The 12,413-nt window shown below is 34.7% G+C and overlaps 1 protein-coding gene across 15 annotated transcripts; it reads right to left on the reverse strand.

The window, feature by feature from the left end:
• Positions 1-4,949: 4,949 nt before the first annotated feature.
• On the reverse strand, positions 4,950-11,956 carry LOC129308583 (pentatricopeptide repeat-containing protein At1g62260, mitochondrial). Of its 15 annotated transcripts, XR_008592641.1 has the most exons (5): positions 11,731-11,956; positions 9,940-10,050; positions 6,783-8,841; positions 6,224-6,661; positions 4,950-5,252 (listed from the first exon to the last, which is right to left on the reverse strand). XR_008592641.1 is itself a non-coding variant. In XM_054949789.1 (4 exons), exons 1-4 carry the CDS (start codon positions 11,831-11,833, stop codon positions 6,749-6,751), a joined length of 2,166 nt encoding a protein of 721 aa, XP_054805764.1. In that variant the 5' UTR covers positions 11,834-11,956; the 3' UTR covers positions 6,635-6,748. The 15 variants fall into 15 exon arrangements, 14 of the variants coding, with proteins under 14 accessions (XP_054805764.1, XP_054805763.1, XP_054805772.1 ...); XM_054949789.1 differs by lacking the exon at positions 4,950-5,252 and having other exon boundaries at positions 6,635-7,578; positions 7,720-8,841; XM_054949788.1 differs by lacking the exon at positions 4,950-5,252 and having other exon boundaries at positions 6,635-7,581; positions 7,720-8,841.
• Between the last annotated feature and the right edge of the window lie 457 nt (positions 11,957-12,413).

Raw genomic sequence — 12,413 nt, forward strand, 5'->3', positions numbered from 1 at the left:
CATGAAAGCACTTTTAAACCAAACTACATTAATGAAATGAAATGGTTCATCTTCCAATATACAGCTCATCCATGCGCTGATCACATTAAGTTTGAGTCAAAATTGGATTTCCACATTGAAAAGTATGTTATTATGCTTAATCATTAAGCCAAGATGAACGAATATTATATATATTTCTCTTAAATCTAAGTTACATCACATTTTCTAATTTGACATTAGAAGGAATTGTTTATAAAATGTTTACATTTTACTCCCTTCAATCGGGGAGAGAGGAGGCTTTTTAATTTTATTTATAAGACATTATTTATTTTATAAAAAATCAGCCTTTTACTCCTCATTAAAAGATAAGAAGAAAATATGTTATTAAATTAAAATATATATTAAAAAGGATAAAATTAAACACTTGTTAAATTTTTAAAGAATTAATAACTAGATGTTGTGCTTGACATGAAATTTAAGGTACAAAATGACAATAATGAGAGCAATGATTGATGAAATATATATTATTATTGTACCACTAGGATTAACAAATTGAGCTTACAAATAAAGAACAAAACGAATTCATACATAACCTATAAGCCAACTCTAGTAATTAGAGTTTCCAGGTTGCAACTTAGAAGAGCAATAGAATAAAAGGGAAGAAATATAGTGATACGCGTGAAATTACAAGTCTCTCGGTTACAATTTTGGATAAGTAGATACACGCTGCAACATGTACCTTTTTGGGCAATAAAACAAAGTGAACACAAAAGGATGTCAGTTTTATAACAGTTTGAAACATTATTGACATTGGAAATATTATTGGCCCAAAACAAAAGGACATTGGAAATATTGAATGAGTCCAAACTCCAAAGACATGTTTGGTAATAATGTTGGAATGATCACTAATTAAGCTGACTCATCATGTAGTAATTAATTGGAGGATCCCAATAATGCCACTAAAAGAAAATACTCTCAGACCTTATCTTGAAAAACAAGGGGAAAAGAGAATCAAGTGAACACTCTAAAAACAATACATTAATACTATATTTGGATGCACAAAAATTTGAATTTAAATTTAAATTTAATTTAAATTTTTAAAAAATTATAAATTAAATTTGATTTCATATTTTATTATAACTTTTTTATAATTTCAAATTTTAACCTTTTCTTCTTCTTTTTTCATGTCTTCATTATCAATATCTACTGTTCTTGCCTCTCCTCTCATTTCTTGCTCTCATCTCTCCCTAACTGAATAACAGAGATAAACATATCACTCCTAATTTTTATTTGGAAAAATTAATCTTTTAACTCTTTAATTTCTAACTCACATGTAACACAGTCTCTTAATTATATTTTTTATAATTCAATCTCTCAATTATGATTTGTTGCGACTCAATTCCTCAATTTTTAATTCACTTATAACTCATTTTTTATTTCTTAATTTTTTTAAAAAAATTATCTTTATCAAATAAAAATGATAAAGGAAATGCTCATATCCTACTATAAAATATCCCCTCTTACTCTTTGATGTGAAATTTAAATTAACATTAGAAAAGAGAATTAACAAAAGTTGAAAGATTAAAAAATTAATTTTTTCTTTTTGTCTTCTATTTCAAATCCCAACCTGTCTCTTCTTCCTCTAAAATTTTTTACATTATTGAACAATAGACGTTATAATGTTAATGCTAGGTCGTTGCCCGTAAGTAACGCGTTGCATGGCTCGAATACAGTGATAAGTGAGTTAGAGCCGCTGCATTGGCGCCCGGATGTAGTGTTAAATGAGCAAGGGCTACCGCGTCATTCTAGACGCACGCGGCTAAAGAAGTTAGTCCATGAGAGCAAAATTAGATTTGGTACTTGGAATGTTGGAACATTGAATTGTAAATCTGTAAAGGTTGTTAGGGTTATGATTCAAAGGAAAATCAATATCCTTTGCCTGCAAGAAACAAAATGGCGTGGAGAAAAGCTAAGGATATTCAAGGTTTCAAACTTTGGTATACAAGAAAAGTAAGTGCACGCAATGGAGTAGGCATCATTATAGATAAGGAGTGGAAGAAGAACGTTGTAGAAGTTAGCAGAATTGGAGATAGAATTATTTCCTTAAAAATGATAATTGGACGTGAGACTGTTAATATTGTTAGCGCTTATGAACCGCAAGTCGGGACAGAAGCCAGTCTTAAGGAATTATTTTGGGAGGATCTGGAGGGGTTGATTCGACACATACCACAGAGTGAAAAGATTTTTATTGGAGGAGACTTTAATGGGCATGTCGGGAGGGAAGCTGGTCAGTATGCGAGGGTGCATGGTGGTTTTGGTTTTAAAGAGCTAAACAATGAAGGACAAACTCTTCTTGATTTCTCATTGGCATATGATTTTAAGATTGCCAACACTTGTTTCAAAAAGAGAGATGAGCATCTCATCACTTACAAAAGTAGAGCCTCAAGGTCACAGATTGATTTTCTTTTGGTTAGGAACACCGATAGAAGACTTTGTAAAAATTGCAAGGTGATCCCCGGAGATGCTGTAACGACACAACATAGGGTCCTAGTCCTTGATGTGTGTATTATGAGTAAAATCCAAAAACGTCGACAAGTAGTAGCACCAAGGATTAGGTGGTGGCAATTAAAAGGTGAGAAGCAAGATATTTTCAAGCAAAATCTTTTGGATAAAGGAATTTGGGAATCTCAGAGAAGTGCTAACATCATGTGGGAGAATATGGCTAAAAAGATATGGGAGGTTGCAAAAGTAGTTTTGGGAGAATCAAAAGGTTCTGGTCCGAGAGATAAGGAGTCTTGGTGGTGGAATAATAGTATACAGGACAAAATTAAGTATAAGAAGAACTGTTTTAAAGCCATACATTTGTGTAATAATGAGAAAAATTAGGAGAGGTACCGTATAGCTAAAAAGGAAACTAAGAGAGCTGTGGGTGAAGCTCGTTCTAAAGCTTTTGAAGAATTTTATAAGAGCCTTGAGACGAAGGAAGGAGAGCGAAATATTTATAAGATTGCCAAGAGTAGAGAAAAAAAATCAAGAGATCTAGAACAAATAAGGTGTATTAAAGATGAAGAGGGAAGAACTTTAGTTAGAGATGATGAAATTAAAAATAGATGGGAGACTTACTTTTCTATACTTTTCAATGATGGAGAGGGTTCATCTAGTAACTTGGAAGATTTAGTAAGGTGAAGGAGAACAAAATTTGTCATTCTATCGAATAATACGTGATAAGGAGGTAAAGGAAGCTCTTAAGAAAATGGCAAATGGTAGAGCCAACGAACCTGATTGTATATCTATCGAAGCGTGGAAATGTTTAGGTGAAGAAGGGGTGAGATGGTTAACTAAGTTATTTAATGTGATTTTACGGTCCAAGAAAATGCCTGATGAGTGGAGGAGAAGTACATTAATTCCTATTTATAAAAATAAAGGAGATATTCAAAATTGTACTAACTATAGAGGGATTAAGCTCATGAGCCACACAATGAAATTATGAGAGAAAATAATTGAGCACAGGTTGAGATTGGAGATAAGTATTTCTGAAAATCAGTTTGGTTTTATGCCAGGTAGATCAACTACAGAGGTGATTTATCTACTAAGGGGATTAATGGAAAAGTATCATTGTAAAGATAAAGATCTACACATGGTTTTTATTGATTTGGAAAAAGCTTATGACCGTATACCAAGAGAAGTGCTTTGGAAAGCGTTAGAAAAAAAGGGAGTACGGATTGTTTATATTAAAGCCATACAAGATATGTATGAGGGGGTAAAAACTAATATAAGAATGCCTAGTGGTCAAACAAAGGATTTTCCTATAAAGATTGGACTACATCAGGGATCATCTCTGAGTCCTTATTTGTTCAACTTGATCTTAAATGTTTTGACGGAACATATTCAAGGGGAAATTCCAAAATGTATGCTCTTCGCGGATGATATAGTTCTTATAGCAGATACAAGAGAAGAGGTTAATTACAAACTTGAGTTATGGAGGAGGACATTGGAGTCAAAAGGTTTTCGTCTGAGTAGAAGTAAGAGGAATATTTATATTGTAATATTGGTAAAGGACTATTCGACAATAATTTGAAAGTGAAATTGGGAGATCAAATTATACCTCAAGTGAAAAAATTTAGATATTTAGGAGCCATTATTCAAAATGATGGCGACATCAGTGGAGATATTTCACATAGAATTCAAGTGGGTGGTTTAATTGAAGAAAAGCTAAAGGAGTTATTTGCGACCGTAAGGTGCCTAATAAACTTAAAGAAAGTTTTATCGCACTGCTATCAGACCGGCAATGTTATATAGTAGTGAATGTTGCACTCTAACGGAACAGCAAGAGCATAAAATTGGAGTAGCAGAGATGAGAATGTTACGATGGATGTGCAGACATACATGTAAAGATAAAATTCGAAATGAACACGTACGCGAAAAAGTGAGAGTGGCACCTATTGAAGAAAAAATGGTAGAAAATCAATTGAGATGATTTGGGCATGTACAAAAAAGACCAAGGGAGGCACCAGTGAAAAGAGTGAAACATATAACTTTGAGTCCGATTAAGAGAGGTAGAGAAAGGCCTAAGAGAACACTTTTGGAAGTTATTGAACGCGATTTATTAATTAATAATATTCCTAAAAACTTGATAAACGATAGAGCACAATGGCGTCTTGCAATCCATGTAGCCGACCCCACCTAGTGGGATAAAGGCTTGTTGTTGTTGTTGTTTGTTGTTGTATTCAAACAAAACATTTTAAATATATGAATTTTAAATTAAAAATTTAAATTCAAATCTATCAACACAAACATTACCTAAATTTTTTCAAGTTGATGATACACACACACTCACACTATCAAACGAGAAAGACCAAATAAAGTATCAGTAAGGTATTTTAAACAGGACTAAATAATAATATAGAATTAAATAAAGACAATAATATTACCAATATACTACTAATGTATTGTCCACAGTAAACATATAATAACACACAAAATATTCCAATGATATTGCAATAAAATATATAAAAATTTGATTTGATTTGCAGTAACTAATTACAACAAAAGGCAAGGTAGGAAATAAGAAAAGCTCCAAAAGCAAAACACGCCAGTTTATCCGCTGTTCAATAGCAATATCGCTGAATGATTCTCTTTTACAATCTATGAAATGGTAAAAGAAGAGCGCTTATTACCCTTTATTCAGCAATGCATGCTTGTCATCTGCTCTCCTCCGGGTAATAGCTCTAAGCCACAAATGAGAATCTCCCTCCTGCTCGACTCCGCATCATCTGCAAAAGAAAATTTCACTTTCAGCTCAGGCATCATTTGAAGAGCTCCTCTGTCATCAACAAAGATATCTTTTCTACTCTTACTCCCCCCCCCCCCGGTCCAGTCATATCTGTTCCACTTTCCCGTTTCCTTCGTCCCCGTTCATTTCTCTTGTCTTATAGTCCTTCCTAGTCTGTATCTTTTTATTATTAATATAACATGCTGTACTAATGCATCTTCGCCGAAAGTATAGAATATAAGAGGGCTACCAGACTCAATAGCCAACTCATAAGACTATACTTCCCGTTCGCCTAGTACCTTAGTTTTGACTCCTCCATTTTCCTGAATTAGTGCACGTATCACCTTAAATAAAGAGTATTCACTCATGGAATCAACCTTTTCAAATGAATAACATAAAAAGATTCATAAATATTATTTCCTCTGTTCTTTTTTACAAGACAAAATTATCAAATTTACGCATGCCAATAAAGCAGTTTTAAATAATTTAGAGTGTCTTCAAAATTTTCCATCTTTCCACTTCTACACTCAATTAATGCTCATCTTACTCTTAACCTTATTCCAAGGCAGGCCAGGTCTTTTTTCATTGATTGGGACATTTTAGGCAAAAAAATATTAATTAATCATAGAAACATCACGCCTTCCGAAATTTTGTCTTATAATAAGGAACAAAGGGAGTAATAGCAACATAGAACGTTATATTTATCTCAATTTTGAAGTAGATAAACACTTATGCTCAGAAAAATAAACATATAATCCCCGCAATTTGTGGCGCATAGACGAAATGCATGCATAAGTTACGGAAAACTGCTAATCATTATATAGTAGTGTTCATGGCATGGCCTATTCAAATGGAAATGGTCTCGTTCTTCTCAAAATGTAACAGATATGACGGAAATGACAGAACGGAAATGCTGGCACACAAATCGAATGCTCATCTTTCCACAATGTGACAGAATATGAAAGGGTGTACCTGCCCATAACCACCACAAGTCACAATGCGTTGGTCATCTGAGTGGGGCATAAACTTTTCTGGGAAAACATTTCTCATGCGACCAGAATGCAAAGACAACTTCATATGCCCAATCTCCCAGTCCCAGAGGATAGCTCTCCTGTCATCACACCCTGACACCAATATTTCACCATCTCCATTGAAGCCTACACTGTTAACAGAACCTCTGCTTTTCCACCTAACAGCGTAAATCAAGTCAAAGGACAAGGTTCTATAACACGACATTAATTACTTTAGAGCTTTGATTCTGAGTTTGTGGAATTAGAAGCACATTCTTTTTCATTCCCCAACCCACCCTCAGCCCCAGGGTTGCGGGAGCTCTTATTTGAACAGAAAAGTAGGAAGGTAAATTTCAGCATCACAATAAAAGCAGAAGGAACTGTATGGTGACATATTTATCTGCCATTAAAATTAAAATGTCAATTTCAGATGATAATAGCATTGAAAGATTTCCAGTCAAATGACTGACAAGTGGGAGAAAAACTATCATTGACAATTGGAAGAATCTACCCAACTATACCCTGCTTGCTTCTGGATTGATCTTCTTTCCATTGCCATTCTCACTTTCTCTGCATCATCCCATTGTCCTAGATCAGCATACATATTATATAACAATACAAAAGGAGCTGAACTTTTTGGTTCAAGCCTGATCAAAGCTTCAGCTGCTACTTGGGCTAATTCTACATTATTGTGGACTCTACAAGCACCTAGGAGTGCACCCCACACAGCATTATCTGGTTCAAATGGCATATTATTTATCAAATTTAAAGCTTCCTCAAGTTGCCCGTGCCGACCCACAATGTCCACAAGGGAGGCAAAGTGCTCAACTCGTGGCTCAATACCATATTCATTAATCATGGAATTAAATTGCCTCTTCCCTTCTTCAACCAAACCTACATGGGCACATGCATTCAAAACAGAAATAAATGATATATACGTAGGGTGAACTTTGGATCTCTTCATCAATTCAAAAAGTTCTAAAGCCTCTACAGCAAAGCCGTGAGATGCATAGCCTCCAATCATTGCATTCCAAGAGATCACATCCTTCCTTAGATCCATCTCATTAAATACATTACGTGCCTCAATAATTGCTCCACATCTAGAGTACATGGTGATTAGGGAATTATTTACCGGCACATCTGGAATAAAAGTCTTCATGACAAGCTGGTGTACCTGCTTACCAAGGTAAAGATCCACTAAACCAGTAGAGACACTCAGGACTGAAGACAAAGTGTGTCTATCTGGTCTGTGTCCTTCAAGTTTCATCTGAGAGAAGAGCTTAATAGCACCCTTACAGTCACCATTTTTCTCATAGCCTGCTATTATTGAGTTCCATGAGATCAGACTTTTGTGAGGCATCCTCTCAAAGAAATCTTTTGCAAGCTTTAAATCACCTATCTGTGCAAATCCAGATATTATTGAATTCCACGAAAAAGTGTCAGGATTTGGCATCTTACCAAAAAGGGTTGAAGCCTCTTCCATAGCTGAAATTTGAACATATCCATTGATCATGGTGTTCCAAGAGAAGGTATCTCGCTCTATCATTTGATCAAAGAGGTCCCTAGCAGAAAGAATATCACCCACTTTCACATAGCACATCATCATGGAATTCCAAGAAACTATATTTCGTTTAAATTTATTTTTACCTACATCTGTTTGGCCTTGATAATTTGGGATTTGATCAAAAAGGCGTCGAGCTTCTTCCACCCTCCCTTTTTGGCCATAGCCAGCAATTAGGGTGTTGTAGGCATGCACCAAATCGTCTTCTCCTTCATCAATGTTCCCATATTCATGCAGAGTTCTAGCAGCTACATCCAATTCACCATTTTGAATGAGTCCTGATATAAGTGCACTAAGAGATGCTGAATCACGCTTAGGCATCTTCTTGAAAAAATCAATTGCCAAAGCCACATTACGATTCAATAAAAACCCAGTAATAATAGCATTCCATGACACAATGTTACGTTCAGGCATTCTATTAAATAGATTCAAAGCCTCATCCATCATCCCATTTTTTGCATACCCACTAATCATAGTATTCCAAGAAACACAATCTCTATCTGGCATTAGATCAAACAATTTTCTTCCTTCCTCCACATAACGACTAACATGACAAGATATGTAGCCCGATATCATCAAATTCCAAGACACAGTATCCCTCTCAGGCATCTCATTGAACAATTGACGTGCTTTAGCCATCTCTCTCCGTTGAACATATCCACTGATCATTGAATTCCAGGTAATGATTTTTCGCTCCTTCATGGAATCAAACAAAGCTCTCGCCTCACTTAATCTGCCAGATCGAATTAAATGGGATATCTTTTTGTTTAACTGGTATGATTTCGGTGTTTGAGAAAAGCTCTTCACAAAGGAAGATAAGCCAAGATAATAGAGGAATGTACAGTCATAGTTAAGCCTATGTTTTAGGGTTGGCACGCAGGGAAGCAGACGTAATTTGCTCAGTTTCATTACAACTCTAAAGAACATTGCCACTATGCTTGGCGAGCAGCTATGCAGGTATATCCAACCTAAGAGAAGATGAAGTAGAACTGTAGAAGTACAACAGATGTGCATTACACCTACACCAAATAAGGTAAAATAATGCGAGTCCAGTACTATCAATATATCAAGGGAGAATATGTCATTAAAATTGGCATGCCTATTGTGACAAAATTTCAAAATAAATTATATCAAAAATCCCAATCAGCTCTTACGGTGATAAAATCACTTCTAATCCAAGTCCAGCGCCCTATGAGACAAGGGATTGTCTGAATATTTCCAAAACCAAAATTTTTTATCTTTGATCAAATACTCCCTATGGTCCTATTTATAAAGAAGAGAGAGAATAATTTTTTTGATCCAATTTATAAGTTACATCATTAAATTTTTATCATAAATTTCTTTTTTTACCCTCCATTGAATATTGAAAACAGAAAATATGTTATTGAAGTGTGTATATTTAATAGAGACAAAGTTAAAAACTTATTAAATTTTAAGACAGAGTTAATGAGTTTTAAGGTCTTCCTTGATCTGATAAAATATGTTGGAAGTGACTTATAAACAGGACTAGAGGAGTATTTTGTTAATAGAGAAGAAGAGAAATGAACTTATAATACTAATGTATAAAAGATACTACTAGTTGAAATGGTTTTATTATCTTAAAACTATCTTTTATCTCTTCTAGATGGCAAAATACATGCACTAAAATGGTGCTAAATTAAGGGCACAACAGTTATATAAAGCCTCCAGTTACATTGACTTCCGTTCAAGTGAATTTGTATCTGTATGCAAAAAACTTAAATTCCACACGGGAATAAACCTAATTATTTACCTTCATCAATAGCTACATTAATTCGAAGCCCACCACACTCTTCACAAGAACAACGCTACCTTGTTCATAGCTCCTCTTCGTTTAGAAGTTAGCCTAAAATTTTCGCCAACAACCAACATAAGTTACCAATTAAAAAAGGAAAAAAGTCCATAGCATCTGGTGAAAAAGAAACGTTCCCCAGCATCAACCTACAACAGATATGACCTCTAAACCATTGCATTTCCGCCAATAAAAAACATATTTCCCCCAGTTAACATAGGCATCAACAAGCAAATAACAGACAAGGAAAAATGCGAGCAAAATAATAAAAGGGAAGCCAATACTAAAGAGTTCTGGATAGTCAGACATCCTAGACACCGAGACCCTGGACGAAATTCCTGCCAGATAGTTCGCCGACCTCCCGCTGCCAGACATCGACTGCGTTGCCGATGCTCGTTCTTGGCCCCGTGTTCATCCTCTGCACCAGAAGACAAGTGGAGTAACGAAAGTTTGCTATTAAAACAGTAACCGTTTATGTATTGATGAAATTATAACCAAGAAAATAGAAAGAAAGAAAAATCCATGAGCGAATTGAGGCAGTAAAGATGACCCAACCCTATGGATATCAGAGGTCGAATAGGAGGATGGTACTACAGAGAGATTTTGACGAGAAGGAATCGAATTCCTGCGAGATCTCCAAAAATGGAACAGTTTCGGCAGAGTAGAATTACTGTCACCAAAACCAATTACGGTCTCTCACTCTCTCTCTCTCTCATAAGTAAGAACTGGGGTGTTCATGGGACGAGACGGTCCTGTAACAATCCTGAAAAAAAAAATTGACATTGAATTTTAATCTCATGTCCCGTCTTGTCTTGAAAGTTGTCCCGTCTCGTTAAAGATTGGGACGGGATCGGAATAAGATCGAGACATCCCGCCGTTCCAATAAATAGAATAATATTAAAAAAAATTGAATAATAATGTTTATTAAAATTTTAAATTATATAATTTATTAAGTTTAAAATTAAAATAACACAAGTACATAAATAACAATAATTTAAAATCAATTATTGAATTATATTAATCACAACTACATATTATAATTAAAAAATACAAGTGATCTTTATGCTATAAGATTAGCAACAACAGGCAAGTCAAACACAACATCAAATAATTATTTTTCTACTTTAGTGAAGATGTACTAAGCTAATTACTCTTCTAAAAATAAGCAAGAAATATGTTATAAATAAAAGTTATTAAATAGATATATATATAAGAATAAATTATATTAATATAATTAATACATTATAAAAAAGATATCGTCATGTTTACTCCATGCTATTAAAATTATCAATATAAAAACACTTTAGTTTTAAATAAAAATTATAAGTATTAAAATTATAATTGATATAATTAATATAAGTATAAATTATATTAATATAATTAATATATTTAAAATAAAAAATAATATATATAATATTCGAGACGGAACGGGACGTCCCGATGGTAATCCCGTGTCCCGTCCCGTTACGAATCCCTTTCCTGTCCCGTCCTATAAAGTCCCATCCCGATTATTTTCGAACCAGAACAAGACCCGTCTCGATATAATCGGGACGATACCGGACCAATCGAGACGGGTCTAAATTGAACACTCCTAATAAGAACTCAAGCTGAGTTTCATAGGAGGAAAAGCTTGTTTCAAGCAGAGATGGAAATGCGAGCCAACTAGGATTTGCAAGCTGGCCTGCTGCAGGTCACGGGCACGGGTTGAAAATACTCTACTGGTGGGCTGGCATATTCCCAGCTCGAGCCTACATGAGCGGGTTGGCGCGCCCGCCCGCCGCCTTTTAAAAAAAAAATGGACTTTTAGATTTATACCCTAAAATCTCATCTTTCTCCCTTATAAAATACATTCAATTCAACCAGATCAAACTATAGATTCAATTTAATCATAAGTAGCAACAAATGTACTTCAACTAAACAAGTTTAAAAGATTCAAATTTCAGACTTCAAATAATCAAAACCTAGAACCTGGAAAACTTGAAGGGGAGAAGATGGCTATGAGTAACACTCATGGGATGAGATATGAGTGAAGTGAAGACACGCTGGAGAGGAGCCGCAAACATTAGGGAGAGAGCTAAGGTGAAGTGAAGAGAAATGCCTGAGATGTGAAAGCCATGAGCACACCGGCCACCACCTACGACACGAACAAGCTGAAGTGAAGGAGGAGAGGGGAGCGAGTGAGCGACAAACGCCGACGACATATGAGACAACAAAATGGAGAGCCCACCACCGACGCACGCCGTTAACCAGAACTCGAGAGGACAACAGCATCAACCTCAGAGCAAAGACGTGATTGTTTTTTTTTTTTGGCCTAAAGAAGACGTGACGGAATTCGAGAGCGAAGCTCGAAGCAAAGTGTCAAGGATGGGATTTGGAATTTTGGGAATTACTGAACAGGTGAGGGAACGCACCAGTCAAGATTTAATTTAAATGATTCAAAATTTTCATTTTTTATTTTTTATTTTTATATAAAAATAAAATATATAAAAATAAAAAAAATTTAATAAACATATGCATTAATCTGATTTAATATAAATAATTCAAATTTAATATTAAAAATTTAAATTAATTATTTAAATATATTTTAAACAGTATATATATAATTTAGACAAAATAATCAATTTATTAAAAATATTTAATATCAAATTGAAACTGTCTATATTTTTTCATAATAAAAGGCTAAACTAAGGCCAAGACGAGCCTATAATACCCGAGACACCATGGAGATCTTTCAGGAGAATATTCAGCAGCTACACAAGCGCACTCGAGAATATCACAAGT

This window comes from Prosopis cineraria, unplaced genomic scaffold (assembly GCF_029017545.1).
Source record: "Prosopis cineraria cultivar Desert tree isolate PC_DT_omini unplaced genomic scaffold, ASM2901754v1 PC4, whole genome shotgun sequence".
NCBI lineage: Eukaryota > Viridiplantae > Streptophyta > Magnoliopsida > Fabales > Fabaceae > Prosopis > Prosopis cineraria.

What these genes read in the sequence shown, in the direction of transcription:
- LOC129308583 (XM_054949785.1), bottom strand. Translation starts at nt 11,833, where the DNA reads ATGTCGTCGGCGTTTGTCGCTCACTCGCTCCCCTCTCCTCCTTCACTT. An exon ending in TCATGGCTTTCACATCTCAG is followed by an intron (nt 10,051 to 11,730) that starts GCATTTCTCTTC and finishes CTTCTGGTGCAG; the next exon opens with AGGATGAACACGGGGCCAAG. An exon ending in AGGGTCTCGGTGTCTAGGAT is followed by an intron (nt 8,842 to 9,939) that starts GTCTGACTATCC and finishes TATTTGGTGTAG; the next exon opens with GTGTAATGCACATCTGTTGT.